General features: G+C 52.8%; 2 protein-coding genes across 2 annotated transcripts; one reads left to right on the forward strand and one right to left on the reverse strand.

Annotated features, from left to right (window-relative positions):
• The first annotated feature begins 274 nt into the window (after positions 1-274).
• SMIM35 (small integral membrane protein 35) lies at positions 275-3,216 on the forward strand. The gene is made up of 3 exons (XM_036492308.2): positions 275-443; positions 2,401-2,434; positions 3,117-3,216. Exons 1-3 carry the CDS (start codon positions 275-277, stop codon positions 3,214-3,216), a joined length of 303 nt encoding a protein of 100 aa, XP_036348201.2.
• Positions 3,217-17,273: 14,057 nt separating this feature from the next.
• Positions 17,274-26,963, reverse strand: IL10RA (interleukin 10 receptor subunit alpha). The gene is made up of 7 exons (XM_058663842.1): positions 26,827-26,963; positions 24,741-24,861; positions 23,888-24,105; positions 22,912-23,084; positions 22,167-22,317; positions 21,134-21,255; positions 17,274-18,371 (listed from the first exon to the last, which is right to left on the reverse strand). Exons 1-7 carry the CDS (start codon positions 26,891-26,893, stop codon positions 17,451-17,453), a joined length of 1,773 nt encoding a protein of 590 aa, XP_058519825.1. The 5' UTR covers positions 26,894-26,963; the 3' UTR covers positions 17,274-17,450.
• Positions 26,964-27,847: the final 884 nt, after the last annotated feature.

Here is a 27,847-nt window from a genome sequence, read left to right on the forward strand (position 1 = left end):
CCCAGCAGCTCAGAACTCATTCAGGATCTCCCATGTGGGAGGCAGGGACCCAAGTACTTGAGCCATCATCTGCTTTTACATTAGCAGGAAACAAAGTCAGGCTTAGAATCCCAACACTCTGGAGATGTGGCCTTCTCCAGCAGCACCGTAACAGCTGCCTGTCCTTTCAGGCTACTGTGACTTTGAACTACGTGGATTCTAGCAATTCGGGTAACAGACATTCGGGCAGCTTGGATAAGACTCCATCCCTTGGCTGGGCGGTGGGGAAGGAAGCATGGAGCTGGCTGGCAGGTGCAGGTTCCAGGAGGCTGTATCTCTTTCTGCAGGTGACGAATCCATCAGCACTCTGGGCCTGATTCTTGGCGTCGGGCTGTCGCTGCTGCTTGTGTCCATCCTGGGCTACAGTCTAGCCAAGTGGTACCAGCAAGGCTACTGCTGGGAGGGTGAGTGAGTGCTGGACCCTGTCTCCCCTCCAGCCCTGCCCAGCTCTTCCTCCCCAAGAGCAGTTGGGGCTGGGCGGGACTGCAAACTCTTCAGTTGGCAGATGCAAAAATGCTTCCTGCAGTGGCAGTGGCGGTGGCACGCTGGTAGCAGCTGAACTGAAGGCGTCGCTGACTGAATGGTGGAGGGGGTGGGGATGGGGCAGTGGGACCTTTTATGGAAAGCATGGCGGCTCCTCCCACCCGAGTCACGACCAGCTTCCTCTTGGCTTCAAGTGTGTGACAGCCCATCCCAGGGGCCTGGGCAGACCTCCTAAGGCCAAGGGCCCTGGGCTAAATAATCCAAACTCCGAATAGTCCCAGTTTGAGGGGTCCACACCTGCTACTGAGCTTGCAGTTGTAAAGGCTGGGAGTCTACTGGCCTTTCCTGTGGTGTTCAAGACTCTGAGACACAGCTATATCATCACAGAAGCCTGGACAGCTACACAGGCATGCTGGACACTGAGATGGAGTGAAAAATTTCCAGATCTATACTTCACTCTAACAGCTCTTCCACCAGTATTCGTTGAGCACCTGCTGTGTGCTCAGGTTCTTTAGCCTAACACTGTTTTGTTTAAAATCTCACATGAAGGACCAGCATGGTGGCTTAACAGGCTAACACTTCACTTGCAGCAGCAGCATCTCATATAGGCGTCACTTTGAGTTCCGGCCCAGCTTGTTGCTTGTGATCTGGAAAGGCAGCAGAGGACGGTACAAGTCCTTGGATCCCTGTATTCATGTGGCAGATCCAGAAATAAGCTCCTGGTTTCTGGTTTTGTATCAGCTCAGCCCCAGCCACTGCAGCCATTGCAGTCACTTGCGGAGTGAACCAGCAGATGGGATACCTCTTACTCTTTGTCTCTCCTTCTCTCTCTCTGTAAAATCTGCCTTTCCAATAAAAATTACTGAATATTAAAAAAAAAAACCACATGAGGAAGAACTTGCTGCAGTCTCCAGTTTTTATAAGATGGGGACATGAGATAAAATCCTGAGTTTGGAAAATGATGGAACCCCATTTGGGTCTAGGTCTGTTTTTTTTTTTTTTTTAAGATTTATTTTGTTTTTATTGGATAGTCAGATACACAGAGAGAAGAGACAGAGAGGAAAATCTCTCGTCCTTTGATTCACTCCCAAGTGGCTGCAATAGCTGGAGTTGAGCCAAAAGCCAGGAGCCAAAAGCCTCCTCTGGGTCTCCCAAATGGGTACAGAGTCCCAAGTTTTGGGCCATCCTTTACTGTTTTTCCAAGCCACAAGTCAGGGAACTGGATGGGAAGGGGGGCTGCCGGGATTAGAACCAGCACCCATACGGGATCTTGGCACATTCAAAGCGAGGACTTTAGCTGCTAAGCTGTTGTGCCGGGCCCCTAGGTTTGGTTCTTCAGAGTTCCAGGTTAGGACCTGCCTCTGATAAGGGTTCTGAAGGGGCTAGGGACTCTCCCTTCTCCCAGACCAGCCTGAAGCCATTCAGATCAGGGCAAGGGAGCACCTGCTGGTTCTGGCAGTGTGATGAGCAGCTTTCCCTGAGGGTGCTAGGCCACCTCTAGGCACTCTCTCTTTCTCTTTAAATAATTATTTATTTTGAAAGAGTTGCAGAGAGGAAAATAAATAAATAAGCAAACAAACAAATAAAGAGTTACAGAAAAGAAGAGAGGGAGAGATTCCATCCTCTGGTTCATTCCCCAAATGGCCACAATTGCCAAGGCCAGGAGTTTCATCCAGATCTCCCATGTAGGTGCCTGGGCCGAGGCACCTGGGGATTCTTCCACTGCCTTCCTCAGCACATTAGCAGGGATCTGGAGTGGAGTAGCTAGAACTCAAACCAGTGCCCATATGGGATGCCAGTGCCGCAGGCAGAGGATTAGCCTATGTAGGCACTGGGTTGATCATGAACTGACGTGCTCTGTTTTTATTTTCTTCCTAGGGCCAAATTTTGTCTTCAACTTGTATCAAATCCGGTGAGTGGCTGCAGAAAGAGCTGGGGGTTAGGTATGATGGAGAAACAAACAGAACCCACTGCTTCCCTTCTGCCTCCATGTCCTTAGCAAACAAGAGAGGGACTGAAGAATCCATTTCTTGTCCACTTGGACGTGGACAAGACCATGTGAAACCTCAATGATGAGGATACTCTGCACATCTACCCTCAGCAGGGGACATCCCCCCATCCATCCACCTGTCCGTCTGTCCACTCACCCCTCCATAAGTCCACATGGTCTATTATAGCCTGTGTTGGGGGTACACATTTCTGAGGGTGCAAAGGTGACAGGGGATGATCCCTGTCCTCCAGATTTTCACTGTCCTGGAGGCAGTTCTGACTATAAGTATTGCTATCACAGCCACAGTACTGCACCCAGAGAGGAGCAGCTGAAGAGAATTAGGCACTTAGGGGACAGGCTCTGACGGGACGTCTTCCTGGGCTGTCACCTTGCCTGCTCCCTGTTACAGGGAGCAGGTCTGTTTCTCCTTGGGCTGCTGAGCAATGGGGTGGGGCCTGTTCTGGAAGATCAGATGGTGTGAGTAGGTGACTTGGAGAGTCCCCTGCTGGGAATTCTATGTTAGGTTCTGGCCTGGGGACAAGGGTCCAGGGGCGAGGCGAGGCTTTAAGCCTCAGTGGCTGTCTTGGATGCTTCTTTCTCGCAGGAACCTGAAGGATCTGGAGGTGGGGCCGCCCTTCACCATCAGCGGCCACATCAGCAGTCCCGATGGTGGCTACCTGAAGTTCGCCAATGGACTAGTCTGATGGGGGAAGCGTCTGGCTGGTGGACCCCTGGAGAGTGGGAAGGCTGGAGAGCTCCTGAGTGAAGCTGATGCTGGAGAAAAGTCTGATGAGAGCCCAGGCACTCAAGCCCATCACCAAGGACCACTCACATCCCCAAGACTTGGCCCTCCCACTCCCTGTTGGCAATGAGCTCAGACAAGGCCTGGGGTGCTGGGCACGGGCCTTGCTGCATTTCCAGCTGATCCATTTTCTCTAGACTTCCCTGTCTGGGGAGGTTGTATTCCTGTTCCAATGGAGCAAAACTTTCTGGGTTATTCCTCACTTTGATATGAAATTTCTAGGTGGCTAACCTCTCCAAGCAGTCTCACTCTGGAGCTTCTATTCTGGAACTTTCTGAGCCCATGAGCCTTCCCTGCTTCCTGGCTGGACAGCCCTCCCTGCTCACACGTCTCTTCCCCTGGCCTCCAAATGCACTCTCCCTCCACATCCCAGGTGTTCTCACCCAATCTCCACCCATCCCACAGGGCCCCTTGGTCTCTCCTCATCTCCCCTCTCCTGGCTCCTCTCTGTTTCTCCTCCTGGTGCCTCTAACGTTCTGGATAAGCCTCATCCTGGGAAGGTTTACAGGAATCCTTCCCAGGCAGCCATACTGCTATTACCAGGTACACACAGCAGGCAGCTGGGATTGGGAGTAGAGCTGGGACTAGAACCCAGGGGCACTGGATGGAAGCATCCCACATGACAGCTTTACCTCTATGCTGAACACCTGTGCCCTCAGCCTCCTCTTTATTCATTCCCTGCTTTTCTTTTTCTGCAGGAAGAGGCTTTGAGTGCAGCACCTGCCCCTTGCAGGTTCCCCTTGGCTACCCTCATTCTGCTCACCCCAGACACCCTTGCTGGATCCTCAAGGCCTGACCTGGCCCTGACTGTGGAGAATGCAAGATCTCTGGATACTCTACCAGCCTACAGCGTGAGAACTGTGGGGAGAGCGAGACTCCTGAGGCTGGCATCTGGCAGGCAGCGGGGACTTTCCATGGCAACAGAAGAGGCAGACCTTGCCCAGGGAGAACCAGCAGGTCCCACCAGCTCCTGAGTCTGCACCTGGAGTTACAAGTGTCCTGGGGCTCCATACCCACCTGGTACAGCCCAGGGGACACTGGGCCCCAGACTCTAGAAGGGAGCTCCTGACATGTGTCCTGAGTCACTTCCCCTCCTGGAGGTGACACCGGGGGCAGGAAAACCCATCACTTCTCCCTCCTGCCCCTGTCCCATCTCTCACCAGGGCCTGCTATCCCAGCAGCCACAGTCCCCTCTACACAGTCAGCTCCCAGTCTGGTGGGTAGCACTGAGAACAGCTGAGAACTACACTCATGGTGCCCATGGTGCTAGGGGTGGGCAGAGGGCAGTGGGGAGAACCAGGCTACTGTGTTCTGCTCTTCTGGCAAAGTCTGCCCTGGAAGGTGGAGCGTGAACTAGAAATGGTAGGAGCCAAGAGAGTGACTCTACTGAGGCTGACCAAACCAGAGGGTATGCGAGGGAAGCCATCTCCTACTGCAGCTGGACAGGCAGTCAACAATCGGCCTTGCTTCAGCTTCACACAGAGTGGCTCCATGCTGAGCCTCTGGCATGGAGTAAGTCTGAAGCGGTGGGTGCTCTGGTGCTGCTGACTCCTGCAGTTAGAACCTCTGCCAACCCACCACTCGGCCACCAGCCCAGCAAGGCCAGCAGGTGCAGGTGCCCAGGACAGTAACAGGGGAGGCGAGGCAGAGGAGAGGAAAGTCATACTATTTGTCTTTCTAACTTCCATTTCCTGGGGTCTTGTTTTGGGGCCTAGCAGCTTGGAGAGGAAGAAGAGTGCTTTTCTGCCAGGGCCTGGGTGGCCCTATGACACAATTAGGCTTGGACTTAAACCAAGTGCCTGGGTCTAGAGGCTTTTGACTCTGCTTCCATCCCTGGGGAGGTGTGATGAGGAGTCCTGTCTAGTTTGGGATCTTCTCTTGGGAGAGACAGAGATAGGAGACAGGCATTGACCTTGGCCTTCATTCCAGACTTTGGCTTTGAGGGTTCCATTCCTTAACCCGTGGAGAACATTTATCCCAGGAACACTCTCGACTCTGCTCAGCCTAGATCCTAAGTGTGCAGTGCACATGGGCCCACACTTGGTCCCTGGCAGTGCTGCAGATTCACCAAGCTGGGAAAAATTTGAAAGGGAGGAGGCTGGGGCCCATGTCTGATGGCTTTAGGTGAGGAGGCAGGGACAGCTACTAAGGGCTGGGAGAATAGAGGGTATTTCCCATCCTCGAGACGGGAACTGAGACAGGGCCACTTCCTCTTTTCAGGCCCTCTGACGCGTTCCCTGCCCCCTCTGCACCCCCCTCTGTTTTCCTTGCTTCCGTAGGCGCTAGTGAGGGCAGCTTTCTTCCTCCTGGGGCCCAGCCCCACCCCAGGACTCACCAATTTCCTTCTGAGAGCTCTAAAGGGGCAGATTTCGGCTTATTCGAACATCACCATGGAGCCAAAGCCTAGAAATCTGTCCACGGGTCAGGTTGGGCTGATCATTGGCTGGGCACCCAAACCCATGGCCATGTCAGAACCAGGTCAGAAGGGGCAATTCTGTGGGCTTTCCAGACCCATGGCCCTTCAGCCTGTGTCTCCCTCCACCATCTTTCTGGCCATATCAGGTCTCCAAGGGGATGGCTCAAGTCTCTTTTTTCCTGTGACTTCCCTTAGACCCTAAGACCTGACCCCAAGCAGTGGGATTCGGATTGTGGAAGGATGGGTTTCCTCCATTTGTGCTGTTCCCTTACCAAGCTGAGTGTTCTGTGTGAGCAAGGTTGTCACCCACAGGTCTTCGGTTACCCCCAAAACAGGAGCATGTGGGAAGGGCTTAGTGAGTGCTTGCCGAGGGAGAAGAAACACTGAGGGTGGCCATGGAAGGCCACTGTGTCCTGGAAGTACTCAGGTGGCCTGCAGGGACACAAAGCAGTGAGCACAGTGCAGTCCACGGAACACACAGCATCCTGCCATGACCCTGGGGCACAAGGATTATTATTGGTCCCACTTTATGTATGGGTAGATTGAGGCTGAGAGACGTGGTTTACTTTCCCCTGGGCTCCACCTCTTGCCTTTGCCACACAGGCCTGGGCAGAGTCTGTATCCCCAGGGATGCGACCTGACCCTTGGATTAGCTGAGTGAGAACTGGACGTTGTAGAGTTGGTCTGATCTGACCCTGCCATGTCCTGCCCTGCCATTCTGTGTGGCTTTGGACTATTCACTGAACCTCTCTGGGTGTCTATTTCAGCATCTGGGAATCAGAGGTTTGGCTCCTTCTGGCTCTTGCTTATAGGAGAACAAGCACCTTAGCTGTCTTCTGAGTATTTAGCAGGTGTGCAAACAGCAACTGTTCCATGCACAACTGAAAGCTGCGAGCATCAAGCGTGGTTAGAACTAACTTAATGATAACAATTGAAAAGTGACCGCTGTAGCCCTTGCAGGCTCAAATGATCTAGGATTCCAGTTCTTACTCAGCCTGTCCTTGACCCTGAATATATCTAACCAGCACCCAAGACTGGCCATTGCCAACTAAGTCCCTCTTTTCTGGAAGGCAAGCACTACCAGCTGCTGGACACAATTGGCGTAGGGTGGAGCATCCTTTGCACAAACACCCTTCATCCTCCCAGCCTCCCAGCTGTGGGTACGAGGCTTGGAGTGCAGTGAAATGATCTGCTCAAGGCCAGGCAAGGATCTGCTTTCTTTATAACCCTTTGTCACCACTTCAAGCCTCAGTCCAAACCCACAGCTAACCTGAGAGCTTCAACTCCCAAGAAACCGGCTTGTCCCTCCACTCAGTCCCTGGCCTCTCTCTGTGGCCCCGGCGTGACAGCAGGGCTCTCTCAGCTTCTCACCAACCTGCTCTTCATTCTTGCCTTTATTTATCCTCTTGAAAAACCATGAGGTTCTGTCCATTCTGCACGCCAACTCCCATCTCACTTCCCCATCCACGGAGATTTCTTCAAGGCCTGTGGATTTTGTTCAGATTTTCATTATAAGTAGTCACTGATGAGATTAAGCTAAGCATTATTTCTTTGCATTCAGTAATAATCCATCCAGCCATTCATGCATCTATTCATTCACACAGCTACTATAAGATGCCAGCAGCAGTACAGAGTACCATGTGAGTAGGAAGGAGGGATGGGGAATTCCAATTTCTCTTGAGATCAACCTTGCACTCTCAAGGGAGAGCTCCCTGCAAGCAGTTACCTTTCACACCCCTTCCAAGTTCTCTGTAGCACCTGGAGTGGCTCTAACCAGAGTCAAGAACTTCTTGGAAAATAATACAGCCTCTTTGGGCATCTTGGATGTTGCTGCAACTCAGGTGCAATCCTGGGTGCAAAGAAAACCCAAGCCAGCCTCACCTTCCCAGTATCCCACATGGGAACCTGTGATGGGTAACCAGGTCCTGGGCATGGAACATATTCAGATGATCACTTTGTCTATCTAAGGGATCGTATAAGGAATGATTCAGACCATATCAAGGCTAGACAGGAGAAAGGCTGAGTGTGTATGTGTGTATGGGCGGGGGGGTGGGGGAAGGAGCTCTCCTGCAAGTCCTAATGGCTGGGGCCTGTGATTGTGGCAGGAGAGGGGCCTGGTGACAGAGGCCAAGAGGCTGGAGCTCGTGGTGCCCCTCTCTCTGCACCATGGATCTGAGCAACTCAAAGAGGGAGCAGATGGAAGGATCATTACTGTATTTGAAAAAAAAAAAAAACTGCTTAGTTATCAAAACCCACCTAGAAACAGAGATATTTGAGTAGATTCAGTACAAAACAGGAAGCCAGTGGCCTGGTAAATTTTCACACTTGGGGACCAGAAGTGAAAACGTCCTGCTTGTCTGGCCAACAAAACAACAGGTGGGGAAGCGCTATACTGGTCTCCCAGGTTCCCAGATTTTCACCTGCAGAGCTGTAGGGGTCATCCACTGCCCCCCACCACCCCAAAGCTTTTGATGATGTCTCTCATGTCAAAGCAGTAAGGCCCTGGGAGAGGGATGTGAGGACAGCGTAAGAAGTAGGAATAGGATTTCTGTCCTTATCCCTATAAGGCTTCTTCAGAGCTGGGTCCCTTCAGTGCTGGGGTAAGGTATGGGGGTGTGCAAGCAGGAAAGTAGAGACAGCTCTGTGTGTGTGTGTGCATGTGTGTGTGTCCCACAGAGCTGAACCCAGCAAAAGCTGCATCATATCAGCACATCTGCCTGCCTCTGGCTCCCAGAGAGGGCCTGCCCCTGGCAAGGTGCTCAATGAAGGTTTGCCCAAAGACTGACTGAGTGCATGCTGCATATTTTCACAGTCCTTTGTCTTGGTCCCCGACCACATCCCCTGGCTTTAGGCTTCCTGTTTGGTCTGCAGCCATGAGACCTTACAACTCCCAAGGGTTACAGGGCAAGGATAACAGTTAAAGGAATAATCATATTAGAATGACTAAGCAAAGATGACAAGTTTAAAAATAAAAACCACATCATATCTAAGTACAACCTGGTTTCTTTTCTGTCAAGTCTAACCTCTTGTAAGTGTGTGTTTAGCGCCATGCTGCCACCACCACTGTTGCTGTCCCGTTTCAGCTTCCTTCCCATGAATGGAGAAAAACTTACTCATGTATGTGTTTATTCCTCAAACATATACTGAGCATGCACCAGACATTGTGTGCAAAGAATGCAGAGACGAAACAAGAGGGATTTCCACTGTCAAAGAACTCCTGGTGAAACGAGTCCTGAATGCAATGAGCCCATGCAATGAGCACAAGAAGTCCAGGGCGTTAATCAGAGAAGTCAGAGTGGAGACTGCCCTGTCCATTTCACAGAAGAGAAGACTGAGGCCTAGAGCTGACACATCAGGCTCACATCAACAGACTAGATAGTGAGTGAGTGGGGCAGCTTAGAAGCCAGGTCTCTTGAGGGCAATACCCTTCTTATCACCTGGGACTATCGCTTTCTCCTGTATCTCTGGACCTGGGTAAGCAGACCCAGCGCATTCAGCCTGGATGTGAGTGTCCGACTTGGTTCCCTCCATTGCATGACGCTGCGAGGTGCTTGCTCTACTATGTCTTGTCTCTTGGCTTTCCCCAAGTCCAGTTTGAATGGTGTGCTCCCATCTTAGGACACCTGCATTGTAACCCAATTTTCAGTTAGCACAATCTGATACATCATGTAGCTCTTTTTTCCTTTTTCAAAAAATTAATGCTTTTTAATTTTAAAAAGATTTATTTATTATTGGAAAGTCAAATTTACAGCGAAAAGGAGAGAGAGAGAGAGAAAGATCTTCCATCCACTAGTTCACTCCCCAGGTGGCCACAATGGTTGGAGCTGAGTCGATTCATAGCTAGGAGCCAGGAGCCTCTTCTGGGTCTCCCATGAGAGGGTCATGCTCTACTGCTTCCCCAGGCCACAGGCAGGAAGCTGGATGAGAAGTGAGCATCCGGAACATGAATTAGTGCATTATGGGATTCCAGCATGTTCAAGGTGAGGATTTAGCCACTAGGCTATCATGCCAGACCCTTGCCTCTTTTCTATTCAAGTTTAGCAAATGTGCATCCACACACACACTTAATGGGACCCAGAGGGTATGATGAGGACTCACTTACACCTGCCTTTTCATTCTAGTGGGGCTAATGCTCACTGAATTGCTGTGCAAGGGCAAGTTCTGTTGGCAGTACCTACAGGTCTGAGGGACCCAGAGCAGTTTTGCAGGGGCAAACTTTGGGCTGCCTTGATGGAGAAGGGGATCTGGGAACAAGAAACCACAGAATGGCTCAGAGGCCTGGGGCCGCACAGCATGCTGGGGAATGGTGGGTGGATCTGGGGGCCAGAGGGGAAGGGCAGAGAGGATGTGAAACGGGAGAACTGGAGTGAAACAGTACGCCGGGGCAAGATCTTGCAGAACCTTCTAGCTTAAGCAAAGGCTGTGAGTGTTGTCTTATGGGCAATGGGATCCATTGACAGTAGAATGAACTGCTCACATTTATTTTTGACCCTTTAACTCAGGAAGGATTATTGTGGGAGGGGGAAAGAAACCGACCAGGAGGTGATGGGAGATAGTCATGGTGAGGCAGACACAGAGACAGGGACCAGTTTTTCCTTTTTGGGTTGGGGGTCAAAGGGAGAGCAGTTCTGCCTGATTTCCACGACTGTGGGTGGGAGCAGCACTAGCCAGGAGGGAGACATTTAGAGAAAACCCAGACTCAGGAGGCAGAAATGATGGTTCAATTCAACAGGCTGGAATATCGCCGAGGGATGGACTGCTAATCCAGGCACTGGTAGCGTGAGTCTGAGCTGCCAGCTACCAATGTGCAAGAGGTAGCTTGGTCCTGGTGGATGGAGGAGGGTAAGTGCCCAGCCCCTGGGTTGAACAACCACAGGGGGTGCTGGCCACATAGAATACGATGTGCATGGGGTCCCTGGAATCAGTGCAGCAGAAGCAGCATAAGTGGAGATGGCAAGTGGAGTCAGTGTTTCCCAACAGCTGATTGCCAAGGGAGGGTGCTGAATAAGGTGGTGCTGGCCAGAATGTTTCAGGACTTTGGGCTTGACCCTGCCAGAGAGCCCACCCAGAACCCTCCAGCTTAACCATGTGCCTCTTCTGCACACTCCACAGCCCCTTGCATGACCCCTCCCAGCATGGAAAACAGGTGCAATGCCATCTCTTGCTTCACTTTGCACTCCAGCTTCCCCTGGCATATCTGAGCAGGCACTGACTTTGTCTAGTTCCAGGGTCCACTGCACACCGTCTGTTATCTGCTCTAGCTCCTCCTTGCCCTGGGGGAGTGCCTGCAGCCCCATACTTCAGGTCAGGCTTCCAGTGCTGTAGAGATCAAACCAAGGAAGCAGAGACTCAAGTGCTCCAAGGCAGAACTGGTGACAAGGTGACAATGGTGGGAATGGTTGACAAGCAATTGCATTCATCACCTGCCTAGAAGAGAGAGCTCACAGGACTGGGTTAGATGAGGGGTGGAAAGAGATGAATATGGAAAGCATGGTCCCATTTACCCAGGTGAGGAAGACTGGGCAAGACATACCTTTGTGGGATAGTCACATTAGGTTTTGGGACTTGTGCCTGATATCCAAAAGGAACAGCCCCCAAGAAGCAACTGTCTTGGGTACAGGGAAGAAACTATGGTTGGCCATTTGAACACCATGAGCATTCAGATGGCCTGTAGAGATACACACGAAGGCATGTAGGGAACAGTAGACCGAGAAGGAGAGATTTTAACAGAGCAGCAAGTCGCTGAGTCATTCCTTGCAGAAGGGATTCCCACACGTGAGTGTATCAGAACCACCTACACCTTGCTGGCCTGGAACATGTCTCCTCAGCAGGTCCTGGGGACAGGTGTTGCTTCTGAACCTTGGGGAGAAGCTTAGGAGGACAGGTGCCCCCATCATCCTAACGCAGATAAGACTTGGAGAAACTGCCTTGGGTGATAAGTAGAGGGGATGTGGGGAAGGCAAAGGTGACAAATAATGCTAAGGTTAGGTGGCCAGGTTGCAGAATCCTGGAGAATTTCCCTGTTTTCTCCAGGGTCACTGTGAAGACCTTCCCCTCCACCAAACCCTCCTGCTCCATGCAGAGAGAGATAGGCAGGTGTGCAACCATCCACCCAAGCTTGTGCTGACTGTTAGTTATTTAAAAAGTTTTGCAGAGTTCTAGTTCATACGATATTACGATATTATTACGATATTATTACGCGCAGCTAATTCCCACAACCTGGTTCTTTACCGTGAGCTGAAACACCAGACGCAACGAGGTATCTTAGGAGGTTTATTCCAACGAGGCAGGAACAGGGTGGAGGGGAAGGGGAGGGGGGAAGGGAGGCCGGAGGAAGACGGGAGAGCAAATAAAAGCAAGAGAGAGGAGAGAGATAAGAGCGGGGTAAGAGCGGGAGGGATAAGAACAGGGATAAGAGAGAGGGATCATAAGAGAGAGGGATAAGAGAGGTAAGAGAGGTAAGAGAGCGAGCCGCACCTGGGGGGGCCTTTTGTCGGCCAGGTATAGGGGGTGGGGATTGGGAGGGATTGAGGGCAGGCCCCCAGGGGATTGGCGCCTGCAGGGGAATGCCTAGGGATGATTGGCAAGTGGGCGGAGTTGGGGAGGGGGCTGGAAGATTGGGAGGTGGGATTCAGGTGGAAAGCCAGGTTACATCCGATTGGTGGATAGCTAGGCCGGCGCGAACTTCATGAGCTGTGAGGAAGAAGGAATGGCACCGGGTCCAAGGAAGGCTATTGGAATAACTCCTTACACTGACCACATGCCAGCATGTTCGCTTCTCTGTGCAGACTCACTGCAGAACCTATGAGCTCTGCTGAATAATTTCTTAAAGGGAACCTTCAGCTACCAGTGAAGAGCTGTGATTGGCCAAGGAGCTGCAGTGAGCATCCTGGCCGGGGTCTGCAAGATAGATCAAGTGCAGTCCTGGCTCTATCACTCTGAGCCCAAGGCATGGCAGCTCACTTTCCTTTAAGGCAGGAAGTCACCTGGTGAGCATTCTCAATGCAGATTGGCTGCAGGGGTCTCAAGGTCCCTCACTTTGCACCCATGGCTCATTCATGTGGTGCGTCAGAGGACACTGAACTCTCACAGAGCTCCCCGGCCCTGGGTACCTCACCCAGTGCCCAGCCTGTTTTGCCAATGGCTGGGCATCTTTTCTTTGGATGATGCCATTAGGGAACCAGACCCACCACCATCTGTCTCCTGACTCCAAGCCACGTTTCTCTTCCATGTCCTATCATCAGGTTTGTATGTGACTAGTGTTGTGCCGAATTTTGAAGTCCCCAGAAAATCATCAAGTCTGAAGTCGATGCTAAGGCATAAAGGTGGTTTATTCAGGTTAGCCAAGGTCTCCCAGCCACCTCCCCCAGCCCAGCAGGGCTGGAGGGGCAGACACAGCCAAGGCTGCTGCAGGATCAGCAGGGAGGACAAAAGAGCAGGAGAGAGAGCAAGCCCCCAGTTGAACAGCCTAGTTGTTCTTATACATTTCAGGCTATTAATTACACAGTCATGATTTAGCAGGCTTCTATTGGTGGGTTTGAAGCAAGCAACTTTGAAAAAGTACAAACTGATGAGCTATAGGGCAGTGGATCTTATCAAACACCAGGTACCTCCTTCCTGAGGAGTGGTGTGCGTATGTGACCTGCCAGGTGTCCTGCTGGGTGTCACGTAGACTGTCAGGCCTGGAGTTCACACAGCCCCCAGCCAAGCCATAAAGGCAGGAATTGCAAAAGGCAGAAACCACTCAGGTTCTTCACTAGCACCTCTGATGCCTTTTCCTGCTTTTTCTCCAGTCAATTACTGTCCTTACCAATACCTCCTGCTGCCTTTTGCAGCTGCCCCTGCTCAGTGTTGTCATTGATCAGTCCATTGTATTGAGCCTCTTTATGGATTGTTTGTCCCTGTCCCCAATTCCTATATTGAAGCCCTAACCTCCACCACTCCTCCAAATGTGATGATATTTGGAGGTGGAGAAGTGAATAGGTGTACATGAGGTTGTGAGTGTGGGGATCCCATGACAGAATTAATGACCTGACAAAAAGAGGAACCAGAGCTCTCTCCCTACAAAGTGAAGACACAGCAAGGAGGCTGCTGTCTGCATGCGAGGAAGAGCTCCCTGCCCCAGGAGCAGACCTGGCTGGCACCCGGAGCCTGCAGTAACAGCAGTGTGTGTGATCTAAACCCCTCAACCTATGATCTTTGTTTAGCAGCCAGAATGGAGACAGCCTCCCACTGTTTCTCTGCCTCCTGCCTTACTCCTTGTACAGATGTCGACCTGTAATCACTACAGAATGCTGCACTAATCACTGAGGGTAATGAGGCACTTGTCAATGCATGCACTGGTTTGATGCATATCTTCAGCCAGAAGGCTTGCACCAGGACAGGCCTGTTCAAGCCCAGAGCTGCATGCACATGGTGTCTGGCACACAGTCGTCTAACAGTTAAGAGCCTCTATGCACGTCTCACTGCCCTCTGTCCTCTCCGCCTTATGCCACCTGCACTAGCCAGGGTCACCTTCTCTTCCCCAACCCTTCCTTCCTCCACAAGAGTGCACACTGGGCCCCTCTCCTGCCCAGGGGGTGGAAGGGAAATGAGTCGAAGATGGAGTTGATAGTGAGGAAAGGTGCTGAGGGTCATTAATAAAAATGCACCTCATTTTTAAGATTGCGGCTTTACTTCAAAAGAAACCCTCAAACCCATGAGCACTACAGGAAGTGAATGAGTCAAGCTTCCCAGTAGCTAGTTGTCCTTTAGGCCAAAATTTGATAAGATCAGCTGTAGCTACCAGACCCGCCTCTCAGGGTTGCTGGTTCGCAGGCCCCAGGGCACAAGGGGAGAGCTTCCAGCTGCTTTGTCCAGGAGGGTGCCAGCAACCACACCCCGGTGGTAGTGCCACGTGCATGCTGGGTCCCAGGCATCCCGAATATTCTGAAATTAGAGTCAAGCACATAGCTGGGGCCACAAAGTTCCATAGAATTTTCTCTGGAGTCCGTACTAGTTGAATGCCCCTCCCACTCTCATCCCCTTACTAACAGGAAATTTCATTAGCTCACAGAAACACAAGATTCACACCTCCCTCAGCCTGCCACAGCCCTGGAAGGAAGCTTTTTCAGCGGAATAATCGCAGGTTGGGGGTGGGGGATGTTCTGAAACTTTATTCCAATTCCTGAGCAGATGAAAGTGCTCACTGCCTGGGAGCTGACTTCCGTCTGCTATGGGAATGGCTTCAAGGTACAGGTGGCCCAGCCCAGCCACCCGGTTACAGGACACAGACCCCCTTCTACTTTTTCTCTCCATCCTGCAGTCAGTTGCCATCCACCCCAACGCAGGGGTCTCTTTCAACACCCCATTTCTAGGAGGAAGAATCCAACCCCACTTCTACTTTCACTTGGGACCAGAAGGTCTCCCAGATAGCAGCCCAATCAGCTCCCCAAGTGCATGCTTAGTCCAGTTCTCTGAAGGCAAGAAGATTGGTCCTCCAGAGTGGACCAGCTGCTCAGAGTGAGGAGGAGGGGATGACAGGTGCCAGAGAGGAGATGAGCTGTCCCCAGGCTGGGGATCCAGGCTGGGACAGCAAGTGAGGGCGGCACAGTGGGGCTTCAAGCCTGGGCATGAGTTTGCTCCACCTTCTAGGTTGAGCCTGGGGAGCATCTCAAACCCACATGTGGCTTTTCACAGAAGCAGCAGGCTGCACTCAGGCTCGATGGCTTCAGCATCAAGCCACCGGGGCGAGGCGAGGGCTGCTCGCTGTCTTCCTGAAAGGGGCTACCTCCCAGGTACTCCTTTCCCACTTGTCACAACTGCCAGGCACTTCAGCCTTTTGTGGAAAGAATTTCCCTTTTCAAGGGGGAAAAAAAAAAAACCTGTCCCTTTCCCTGGATGGCCAGTGACACACAGGACATTGTGTGCCTGGCATCAGGGTAAACTCTCGGCAAACATGGCTTCATGTAAATCTCACCACCTCTCCAGGAGGAGCTGGTGTCCCAGTAATATAAACAGGGAGACGGAATCGTGGAGGTCAAGGCCATATACTTAGGAGGAGAGCCTGAACCTGGGTCTGTCTGCTCTGAGTCCAGGCTCATTGCCATATCCCAGTCATCATCCTCCTCAATGATCAGCACCACTGCCTTCCACCTACCCTGAAAGCAGACCTCACACCAGTGAATGAAGTTCCCATGGTCCTCACAATTTATTGGAGCAACACATACACATACACACACATAAACACACACACACGCATACATACTCTGTACAAGGCTTCGCCTTTAAGGCCCGTCCACCTGCATGTTCTCACTGGCACCTTACATCACTGGGAGCAACACCAAGCACAGCATCGGGCTCCAGTTTTCCAGACGAGAACACTGAAGGCTTGGACACCAAAAGGGATGTGTCTAAGCTCACATGACTCGGACAGGGGCAGTCACAGCCCCAAATTCCTTTTCTGTCCTGGGTTGCTTCTTCAATAAATAAATGAGCAAAATAAATAAATGAAGCTTACGAAGAATCTGAGGAATCTGTCCCAGTGTCCACTCCCATGGAGAGTTCAGTTTTCAGACACATGAAGAATTTCTTGGCTGAGTGGCAGGGGTGTTGTGGATTGTGTCCTCTTGGGCCACAGGGTCTGCTCTCATAATCCCAAATGAACATATGACAAGGAGAGGGCCACAAAGGGCAGCCGCAGGCCTGGTGACCACCGAGTCTCCTTGCCTGGGAACTGTAGGGAAACGCAGCTGGGCATCGCCTCTTGCTGGGCCCCCGTCACTGGCAGCTGTCCTGGCACAGGATTCTGCTTAGATCTGCTGGCCCGTGGCATGAGAAGGAAGCCAGCTCTGGGCAGACAAGTTCCGGTGTCCACTTCCTCCCAGCTCCGGAGTCTGGCAGGCAGGATAACATAGCCCAAAGAAAAAGCTTGGCTGACATCCAGCCCCCTGGACCAAGGCTTATTCTACAGTTGGGAAAAAAAGGTGGTCCTTCCAAGGTGCAGACATGGCCCAAGGCCAACGAGTTGAACGCCAGGCACCAGGACCCCTGAACTGTGGCCCGAGTTTTGGGTCTGTAATTGGGCATGAGGAGCAAATGTGGGGGAAGATCCCAATTCTGATCATCTGGGCTGGTCCCCAAGCCCACAGGTTCTGCTTTGGCCCAACTCGAGCCACTCCAGTGTCTCTGCCATAGTGGGCAGGGTGGGGGCTGCTGCGTGTTTAGCCCTGTGGGTGTCTTGGGGGACACTGTCACAGTGGCTGTCTGTGAGTGGACCCTGGATTCACCCCCCTCAGCCCCCTTAAGATCTTCCCAAGCCCAGCTCCCTGGCTGAGAGGCCTGCCAAAGTGGGAGGGACCTTTTCAGAGATCAAACTCAGCCTGGATTCCCCCTTCATCCTACAAGAATCTCTTCTACCACCAAGCCTCAGGACTCCTGCCCTGTGGCTGGCCCAGTTGCTTGGCTGGCCTTTGGGGACACACTCAGTCTCAGTTCACCTCACACAGGCAGCTCCTTCACACAGCCTGTGTTTTCTGTGGGCACAGAATCAGCATTGCTGGGGGCCCTATTGTGTACCCCATGCCAGTTAGGCCCTGCAGCCTCCTGCTCCACAGTGCCCAGTCAGGGCTAGCAGGCTTGCTGCAAAGCACCCAGCCTGGCGGTACACTTCACATCCAAGCCCTGGGGCTCCTCCTCCTCCAGGTGCAGGACTGGCATCAGAAGCGGTCCCCTGGGCCAGGTCACTCATTTGACTGCAGGCTAGAGATGAGTGGTAGAGCTACCAGATCTGAGTCAAAGTTGCCCAGGAGACCACCCATGGTTGCCACAAAGTCTGAGGTGGCAAACTGGTGCGTACAGTTCCAGTCAGATGTCCCTAGCTCATTGCAGCCTGTCAAGTCCAGCAGCGACCACTCCTCTGCTGGATGCTTCCACTGTGTAGCTGGGGCCTTGAAGGGAGCAGGAGTGGTGCTTTCCGCAGGATCCTGTCGCAAATAGCCCTTGGCCCGGACTAATGCAGGCCAGCCTGCCTCAACATCCGAGCAGGTCCTGATTTTGGGGCTAAGGCCATTTGGAGTCAAAGGGGAGTCTTCCTCCAGGAAGCCTTCTTCGGTTGCCTTCTCCTGAGGGCATCTTGTCTGCTTCAAGTAGCCCTGGAATGCCGCCATGGTTGAGTTTTCCTCCTCAGGCTCCTCAGGCCCTGGAGCACTGATGTGGCCCGAGGATGAGCCACTCTGTGTGTCCCCAGGCAGTCCCTCAGCATTCTGGACAAAGCCAATGCCACTGTCGTCTTGGCCATGGCTGGCATTCCCCATCTGCGGTTCCCAGGCAGGCTGGGTGCCAGGACTCAGGTTGGGCTCCTGTAAGCAGATCCCGCTGTCGGTGCTGGTGCTGGTGCTGCTGCCATGACTGCAGCTGTCTTGGAGCTCCAGGTGCCCACCTGCATGGGCCGGAGCTGTTGGGAGCACAAACTGGGACTCTTCAGCCTGCAGGGCCAGCTCGGCGCCGCCAAAGTCACTGTCCGCATTGCTATGCAGGCGTGAGGACCTCGGTCCTGGTAATACCTTCAGGAAGGACTGTGTGTCCAGCGGGTGTATGATGTCTTGGGTGCCCGGATAGGGAAGTGGGCTGACGAGGTTGAAGGGCCTGTGCTCCCGGAAGACCTAGGAGTGGAAGAGGGTGGAGTAAGTGAGGTGGGTGGCGCCTGCAGGGAGCCTCCCTGGTGCTCCGGGCCAGGAGGGGAGCTGTGCCAGAGGGAGCGCTGCAGAGCCTGGGCCCCACTGCAGCTGACTTGCTATGTGTGTTTTCCTTCCTGAAAGCTATGGCCAGTTAGACTGGGGTCAGATTCATAAGGAGTTGGTGGCATGACGGAGAACGGCAGGTGCAGCGGGAGCCTGCTGGGAAGGCCAACAGCTCTCAGGGATTTTCAGAACTGGGAGCTGCTTGACCTGAAGAAGTGGTGGGTTCTCAAACTATTTTGGATTTTGATCCAAAGGAATAAATGTTGCAAAATAACCTGTATGTGTAAGTACATATGGGAAACAGAAGTCACAAAACAGAACTGATAGGCATCGTCTAGGTGTCGGGACACGTACCTTCAGGTCTGTTCGATTCTATTCCATTTCATTTTGTGAACTTTGCATGTGAGACAGCAAACCACTTTCCCCAGAACAGAACTAACAGCCTGGGATCTGTACCCCGCTCACTGCTGAGCACCCCAGAGCAGTTGCCCAGCACATTTCCCCTTCATTCATTGGCCCCAATCACAACATGGTTCTTCTGGTGCCAGGACGTACTATGAGGGCTGCCCCAGGGCCTTTGCTGGGGCTCCCCCTTTTGTCTGGAGTGCTTTTCTCTGAGCAGGTCTCAGCAATCACCCTTTTTGTGGGTGGTCTTCCCAATCACCCTGGTCATAGCAGCTCCAGCTACAGTCTCTGCACTAGCCTTGCTTACTTCTTCCTGGCACTTGGCTCCTGGCATTGCTTTCCACGTTTGTTCTACCTTTCTCCATATACACAGGTTCATTTACTCCCCCAGAGAACAGAGGTTCCTCACGTGCGGGAACTGTCTAGTCTTGTTCATCTCTCTGTCCCTCGAGCCTAGGCACTTGTAAGGTTTGTCGACTGACTTACTGACTCTTGTCTTCATTTCCTTTTGGTGGCTGAATCCCTGCTACGAACACACTGCTGGCTGTGTGTACTCTGGCGCCAGACCTCACGGGTTCAAGTCCCAGTGCTGCCTCTTTCCAGCTCTGTCTCTACAGTCGAACTACTTACTCTCTGTGTGCTTCTCTGGGCTTTATTTGTAAAATGGGAACAATGAAAGCACTCGTCCACCCAATGTGGTTCACAGAAGACACTCCTCATAGACATGATCAACTGAATTTTGCCCTTTAAGCATTCTCTAAGGCAATTTTATTATCTCTGTTTTATGGAGGAGAAAAGAGAAGCTCAGAGGAGTTAAATGGCTTGCCCAAAGCCAATCAGCAGCACGCAATTTGTCATTTACACCCAAATGTCCTGATTTTGAAACAATTTGCCTGTCTCATCATTCCTACCCTGGTGGACTCCTGGAAGATGACATCACCCCATAGATGTGAACTACTAATATGTGTGCACCTGTTCTGTGCATCCAAAGTCATTCAGAAAGTCAGCCAGGGACCACAAGCCTTAGACAAAGGGAACCGGGATGGCTACCTCTCAAAGACAAATCAATTCTGTGAGCCAAAGGCACAGAAGGAATGAAAGTGCAGCAGCGACTCTGCTGCCTCCCTGCTCTGGAATGCAGTCTGACTCGCTGCTGTGCACTCAGAGAACAGCTGTCAGCTTTCATATTCACTGTAACCAGGCCCTGGGGGACCAGGCATGCCCATCTGCTTTTTGTCAGCTTTCCACACACAGCAGGTACTCACTCCATCACTGTTCCTCCACAGTACCTCACTCTTTCTAATCCTCAACTAAGACTCTCCTCTACTTTCTGGTCTGTCTGTCCCAGTCTTCCGTGCCTGAGTCCAAGACTTCTTAAAACCACCACCTCTCAGTGCGTGAACACAGATCTGGGCACACTGATAATCTATCCCTTGTGGCCCAGACAAGGATCCTCATCAGGCCAGGTAGTCCCACCCTCTCCCCACCCCACATAGTCTTGTCTTGCTTCTCATCATTTCTAGAAGACCCTAGACTCCTCTGGAGGTCCTCCTTTTGGTTTCCAAGCTTCCCTAGAGCCCTGACCTTCCTGATGGGGCTGCGTCTTTTCCAGGGCATCCCTTGGCTGATCCCACAGCGATACCAGTTTCAGCACTACAGTGGGCAATCTCGGATGCAGCCTGCATCCCAGGCCAGAGTTCAAGTCCCAGTGCTTACTGGCGGAGGTCTAGGAAAGTGTTACTCAGCTCCTGTCTGCCCAGATTGCAGATGGCTGGCCCCATGTGTATCATCTGTCAACACAGGGTAGTGAGGTGACCTTCCCTGGGCAGAGCGGGGCTCCTGTCTCCTCTGAGAGCCCCTTCCTCTCCAGGGTCCCCTCACCCCTGTGCACCCATTCCTCTGGTGGCAGCCCTCAGCTCTTTCTCTGGGTGCAGCAGTCAGTACCACTGACAGTGGGAAAACAGGTTTCACCCCTAATTGTGTGACTCCAGGTCATGTTAGAATCTTTCTGTGCCTCAGTGTCCCCATTTGCAAGGGGCTGGTCTGTGGCCAGTTGTCAGCAAGCAAGAAGCAAAGGACTCGTGGCCATCAAGTTCTACAACTGCTCAACACACATCTTATCTGGGCTACAAAGAGGCATTATACTCAGCCTGCACTTGGGGTTCACTTCTGGCTTCTATTCCTTTACACTGTCCAGTGAAGGTGACCGCTGCCTCAGTAGCAAGGCTGAACATACAGATGAGCCAAGGGAGCATGTGCTTGCCTCCCTGGACACTCACCAGAACGGTGGGCAGCTTTCCCCGGCGCCGCACATACATCTGGATGGCCAGGCAGTAGGCCAGGGCTCCGCAGAGCAGCAGGAAGAAAGTAAAGCAGAAGGTGAGGTTGACCACGTTGAAATCTGCAGGTCCAGAGAGATGTGTTTGTGGCCCGGCACCATGGACATGAAGGGGAAATCCCCAGGGATCCCTTGGCCAGCCCTGTCCATTCCTATAGATTAGAGTCCCTAGCTAAGTGAGGCAGTCACTTGCCCAAGGCCATATAGTCAACCAGTGGCAAAGCTTGAGATTCCGCCAAAACTATCGCCACCTCAATGAATGAATGAACAAGAAGCTGTGGCTGTTGCCTGACACAGGGAGCACCTTGCTCTGGGATAAGAGTTCAATAACAAGGAGCTGTTGACCCTCCTTCTTAAACCACAGTTTATTGCAGATCTAGAAGGAGTCATTTTGTCTTTGCCTACTCTGGACAGGGCACACTCCTGGATGGCATGAGTCCCGGGCACCTGTTGGATGCTGGCTCGAATTCTATCTAGGCTTCCTCTGCAGACAGTGCCTGTTCAGCCAGACTACAGGGCCCCATGAGCAGGACGGTGGCCCCAATTCCCTCCAGCCTCTCCTGCCCCCACCCTTTCTGGGGAGTCTGGAGCAGCAAGTGTGCTGACAACTCTGCTCTGCTTCTCTGTCCTTTGTGTCCTCAGCTCCCAGAAAGACCAGTCCAGGACTGTAACAAACAGGAACTAGCACAGCTGATGAAGGTTGACTGGGATGGGGGAGGGGAGCCCTAGGAAACACAGCTATGCTCAAGGGGAAGGAATCAGGGGAACTGGGTCTGCCATTCTGTCTCCCGGGGCACTCCCAATCTCTCCATCTGTGAACTGGTGATAGTAGGATCGCTCTCATGGGCTGCATGAGGATGTGTGGTTATGGTAGGGGTGGGAGGCAGGCAGTATCTTGCACCAGTAATCCCAAACAGGCCTCTTTTGGGTAGCACAGGGTCTCTCACATCTATCTTTTCCCAGCCCAAACTCACACTGCTTGGAGAGGACAATGCACTCCTCCTTAGACCACAGCGCCTTGTTCACACGGGTGCTCACGGAGGGTTTCACCTTGACACAGAATGTGCCCTCCTCTCCAGGGACAGGGAGGCTGAAGTTTTCCTCTCCAACCTTCTTGTTGGGAAACTGAAAAGCAAACAACTGCCATGAGCACAAACCCCTGAGGCTGCAGCGCCCTGCTCAGCTTCCTAATCTCAGGAGGCTCAGCTCCCAAGGTGGAGGTCAACCTTGTCAGCCTCCTTGTTCTCAAGATGACAAACTTGCAGCAGCCCAACCAATGACCAAGATCAACTGAGTTTGCATTAATACAAAAGCAAAGAGAGCATTCTCTGGAAGCTGAGGCTCAGCCCAGAAGGGGCTGCGGCCAACTGGGCAGAGTGGAGCAGGTGGATTTTGCGGGCTGTAGATATCCGCATGCCAACAGTGGCCGCCGTAGCGGTGTTACGAGGCCTCTTGGAACTTCATTTCCTTGCCTACAAAAATGGAGTCAGATATTCCCTATATAGGCATCAAAAGTGATGGCAGTAGTGTGCCTCGCATACTGTCCAGTGCCCAGGAAGCAGCACCTTTCTCGTCACCCCAGGGAGCTGCACAGGTTGCAGCGCTGAGATCTCCTTTGTCTGGACCACCCCATCTCCTCTCCCACCTACTCTGCCAGCAAAGTCCCCTGCAGTACACAAAAGGGGTTCTCCCACTCCCACCCAGGGACTACCCTCCTACCGTGTAGTTTCCTGGCACCTTGCGGATGGCAATCTCATACTCGCGAAAGTGTTTGAAGATGTTTTCGTAAGTATCATTTTTAGGGGCCATCACAGGGGGTCTGGGCAGTTGGATCTTGCCCCGGATGAAGTTGTCGTACATTTCAAGTTTCACACTGCCAACTGTCAGAGTCACTGGGGACAGAGGAGTGACCACAAAGCTTTGAGGCAAAGCCTGAGTAGGGCTGGGAGTCCACCCACGCTCTGCCTGTAAGAGAGGACTTTCACACTCCCCTGAAAACCCAAGCCACAGGGTCTTCAGCCATCAGAACTGAGGACTTCCTGGGAAGCAGGTTAAAGACAGTCACCCTGGGGGCCCACTGGAGACCCTCAAGGCTGCTGGGCCTGGAACATGGGGACTCTTGATCAGTATCTGGCTGAGAACCACTGCCATTTGGAAGATCAGGACTCCCTTTGGCCACAATCATGGGCCCTAACTCATAGCTGCAGAAAAAAGTTAAATACAGCAAGCTCAGCCCCCACTGGCTTGAGTGCACTAATCCTTCCTTTGCCTCTGCAGAGAGAGACTGATTTGTCAACAGTAGCTCTTGCCCAACAACAACCTCTGGCAGTGGTGGTGGATCTGTTTGGGAGTGGAGTAGGAGGGGTCTTCCCTCAAGGGAGGGGGCAAATGCTATCCTGTGCCAAGTGCTTGTACACTCATTTCCCTTCCCTTCCCCTAAAGCCCACACACTCCCAGACCCGGCCCTCCTGACTCAGCCACCCTCAAGGGCTCTCTTCTGTAGGATAATCAACGCCAGTTCCCTTTTTTGTCTCAGACCATTTGGGCTGTTTCATCTAACTTTTCCCTAAAGTCCTGATTCAGGCCTATCCCCTGCCAGGGGCCAGGAATACCCAACACTCAAGTTTCTGGCTGGAAGGGATCCTAGAGGCCACACTATGGCACAGGGCAAGGGGGGTGGGAAGAGGCAAAGCACCTTCATCCTTGGTAAAGCGAATGTTGGAGAAGGTCCAGGGGGAGCACAAGTTGCCATCCACCATCCTGACTCTGGCCCGGTAACCGTTGCTGTGGTATAGGTCCAGGGTCATGAAGGTGATGTCACAAGAGGATGCCAAGGGCTGGCTGCAGTTGTCACAAGAGGATGCCACGGGTTGGCTGCAGTTGGTGATGACCTTCCAGAGATCTGTTCCATACCTGAGGAGACACCAGGGGTGGACACTGGGAAGTGAACTTGGACTTCAACTTACATCTCTGAAGACAGGGTCAAGAGACCTAGGGGCAAGAGCTCCCATATGGGAGACACTGGATCAGCCCTCTGCAGGGTCGGAGACAGTTGGGGTGCATCTCTGGGTTCAGGGGGCCTTGCATCTATTTCCCTTTGTTCTGGAAGATTCTCAGAGGGGGGAGAGGGACAGTTCAAGTCCCAGTTGCTCTGGACTGCCTTGGGTACATTTGGTCACACAGCCTCATTCTTCCCTTTTCCTGACTACAGTGGCTGTCTGTCATTGAGGTTTTCCTGTTTTCTGGGCTACATTGCCACTGATGCTTTTCCTGTTTTTCCAGTAGATGGAAAAGCTTTGAGAGAAAAGGCAGTGCTCCCTTCTCTCCCCTGCCCCCATGCTCCCAGCCAACACATCGCGGGTAGCACATATGATGTGACTCCATCAGCACTAGAGTGTCAGAATGGATATGTGTCAGGGGCCCTCCGGCCTCTTCTCCAGAGCAAGGCAGGTAACCCCCACCACCACCACCGACCCAGGCCAGAGAGGAAGGCCAGGCTGGACCCACCTGCTTCCCCACCCACTCCCTCCCACCTTCCCCTTTCTTACTTCAGGAGTTCCACTTCATAAAAGCTGTTTTGGGAGTGTTGGGGAACAGGTGTCCAGCGGAGCATGTGATGGAAAAATTCTGCTTCAAACCACACGGATGAAGGACTGGGCAGTTCAGACCCTGGGGAGAAGAGTCAGCACCCTGGTTGGCAGAGCCCACCTGCCCCGCCTTGGGTAAGGGGCATGGAGATAGCACAAAGACTGTGACAGCCACCAGCTCCTGAGCACTCCATGATGATGCTAATGACTTTACGGGAGATGAAGAACCTTAAGTTCATGTGTAGATGGAACTCAAGGATCAATTTCTTTTGGTGCATTACATTTTTTTTGTCCTTCGTGTATTTTTTTCAAAATGCATATTTTCCATATACCTTCTGAAGATCCGACATATATATCCCAAACAAATTGATCTTATAATTCTATTTTTCCACAAGCTTTTTGAAGTCCCCTCATATGTTTCTGGAATTATCACGACAGCTGAATGGTAGGCATTTTTACTGCAATTCTACCTAAGAAAAAACCCAGTGACTCAGAGAGGTGAATCCTTGCCCAAGGCCAAAGGGACAAGTAAGGGGCTTAGTGGGGACTTGAATCTAGGAGTCTGATTTCACAGCCAGCATTGTACCCTCATATTCCTGCGGTCAGTGGCCACTATCATGCTGAGTATGGTGCCTCCCTGAAGAAGAGGCAGGGGCCAAGGGCCACATTAAGCTGGCAGTGAGCTCTTGGTCTCAGTTCCAGCTCCAGTGTGACCCCAAGGCCTGCCCTCATCACACCCCTAGTTCCCATCCTAACCCCAGTCCAAGGCCACCTCTGGAGTTCTCTGAATGCACAGAAACCCTGCCTGCTGGCAGCGGCCTACTTCTCTCCACACACCTCCCAGGCTCCCATGCCTCATTCCCTACTGGCTTCTGGAAGGCCTGGTCCTGTAGGCAGATGCCCAACTTCAGGGAGGGGGCAGGTCAGGCAGAAGCTCCCAGCTGTGGGCTGAGTGAGGACATCACCACCAAGAGCAGGTACTTTCGGCTCCTGGGTCAGGAAATACTCTTCCCTGTCTCCGCTCTGCCGTCTGCTCTGCCCCTGAAACCTTCACCCGGGAAACCCTCACTCCAAGAGCCTCCAGCCAGCACCTGCCAGTGATTCAAGTCTGCTGACCCCATTCTCTCAATGCGTGGTACCCTACCCTCTGAGTGAGTCTTGCCACCAAGTGGGATGGAGTAGCTGCCTGTCCCTGCTTCCACTCCTGGAGCCCTAGGGCGTTTCCGAATGGCTTCAGCCCTGTCCCCCCCCCCCCCCCCCCCGCCCTCCCTGGCCCTGCAGTCCGCTACCTGTCACCTCTCGAATCGGGCTTCCTGCTCCCAACTCTGCATTCTCACTTAGCGTGAGACTAACACCAGGCTAACATTGCCTAACATTAGGCTAAAAGGGAGGAACTGGCCAGGCTCTGCGGTGTCTGCCCTCCCACCCCCCTGCTCTCTGTCATGTGAGTGGCCGACTACATGTTTGACTCTGTGTGTTGGCGTCACGCAGATGTGGTTTCGGTCCCTGCTCTCTCAGACCCTGCGCTTTGGTCCTTCCACCTCCCTGCCTTGTCATTCTCTTGTTCTCTTTCGGTAGCTTTTTTCAGTTGCTGAAACTTTCCAGGAAAGTTGGCTGCGATAGAAACCTGGCCTAATGGACAGGAGCTTATGAGGGAGACAGACAGGTGGCAGCGGGAGTAAGCTGGGCTCAAGAGCACCAGAGGGTAACGAAGGGGAGTGGTGGGGGGAGAGATGGAGGGGAGATGGGAGGGAGCCAGAATGAGGTTGATTAGAGGTCCGACTAGGAAGGGTAACAAAATCATCCCCTATGGTATAAGCAGTCCCCATGACCTGAGCCGGAGCAGCCCTAGGTACCGTAAGAGCTCGGGGAGAGGCGGTGACCGCACATACTCGCCCTCAGCTCCATCAGTCCCACTACCACGAGCAAACCGGAGACCCAGTCTTGCCACTGCGCAGGGCAATCAGGAGAGGAATCAGGCACCAGTCCGACGGGGTTCTTTATGGGACGCAAAACTTCAACCGAGTGCTAGGAACGGGGGCCTTACCGTTCGCGCCCGGACCAGGGTATAGGCTGAGAAGCGCCGTCAGAAGCACTGCCAGGCGCAGCAGCATCCTAGGAGAGCCGCATCGTCCGGAGCCGGAGCCCGCCTGCGCGCCTTCAGCCGCGGCTCTGCACGGCTGAGGCTCACAGCCAGCTCGGTTCCGCCCGCGCTCGGGGCGGGGTGGGGCAGTGACGACTGAGGGGCGGAGCTGGGAGCGCGCCTCGGGACAGGTACCGCCGCTGTGAGCTGAGCTCGCCGGCTGGTGGCGCGGGAGCGCGATCGTCTAGGTTCGTCCAGCGCTAGCTTCCTTGGCCGCGTTGCGGAAGGCTGTTGCTGCGTGCACTGAGTGTAGAGTGCGACGGAGACGCCTGTGTGTCTTGGTGTTGTCCAGGACCTTCATGGCGCGCTCTGAGCTACACCAGTGGCAGAGTAAGGCGTCCGTCCAGTCCCTTGTTTGCAGTCTTTTTGGAGGGCGCTGTAATGACCCCTAGCCCTTAGGAGGGTGGGGGTAGGAGCTGCCCAAAGTCACCCGATACATTATTTTGCTGCTGGCAAGTGGTAAAGGTGAGAGAAGATAGAAATCCAGGGGAAAATGAAATTAGGAGACACTAGTAAGAACCTAAAGGGCTGGTTAAACCTAGCTGACCAACCAGTGCCATCTGGACAGCAGACAGCAGCAAGCCTAGAGCTTATGCCCTGCCCATCACTCTGCTTTCTGTATGTGCAGCAGCAGTAAGAACCAGTCACAGCTGGCTGGTCTTGTTAGCCAGTGCGGTCCTATCAAGCCATTAGCTGCTGCATCTGCCTCTTTGGTCTATTTTCAAGCTCCTGGAGCACCATCCTGGCTCCCTTGTTCCGGGGAAGCAATGCAAGACTCCAGATGTCCATCCTCACATTGACTTCAAATACTACCACTCTCACATTCTGTGTACCTCAAGCTACACCTCACTCCTCACACCTCACTGTCAGCCCCATTTAGCTCCTTGGTGCAGGTGCAACTTGCAGATGGGAGAGTGTGGGAGAC

The sequence above is a fragment of the Ochotona princeps genome, chromosome 4 (genome assembly GCF_030435755.1).
Source record: "Ochotona princeps isolate mOchPri1 chromosome 4, mOchPri1.hap1, whole genome shotgun sequence".
NCBI classification, from domain to species: Eukaryota; Metazoa; Chordata; class Mammalia; order Lagomorpha; family Ochotonidae; genus Ochotona; species Ochotona princeps.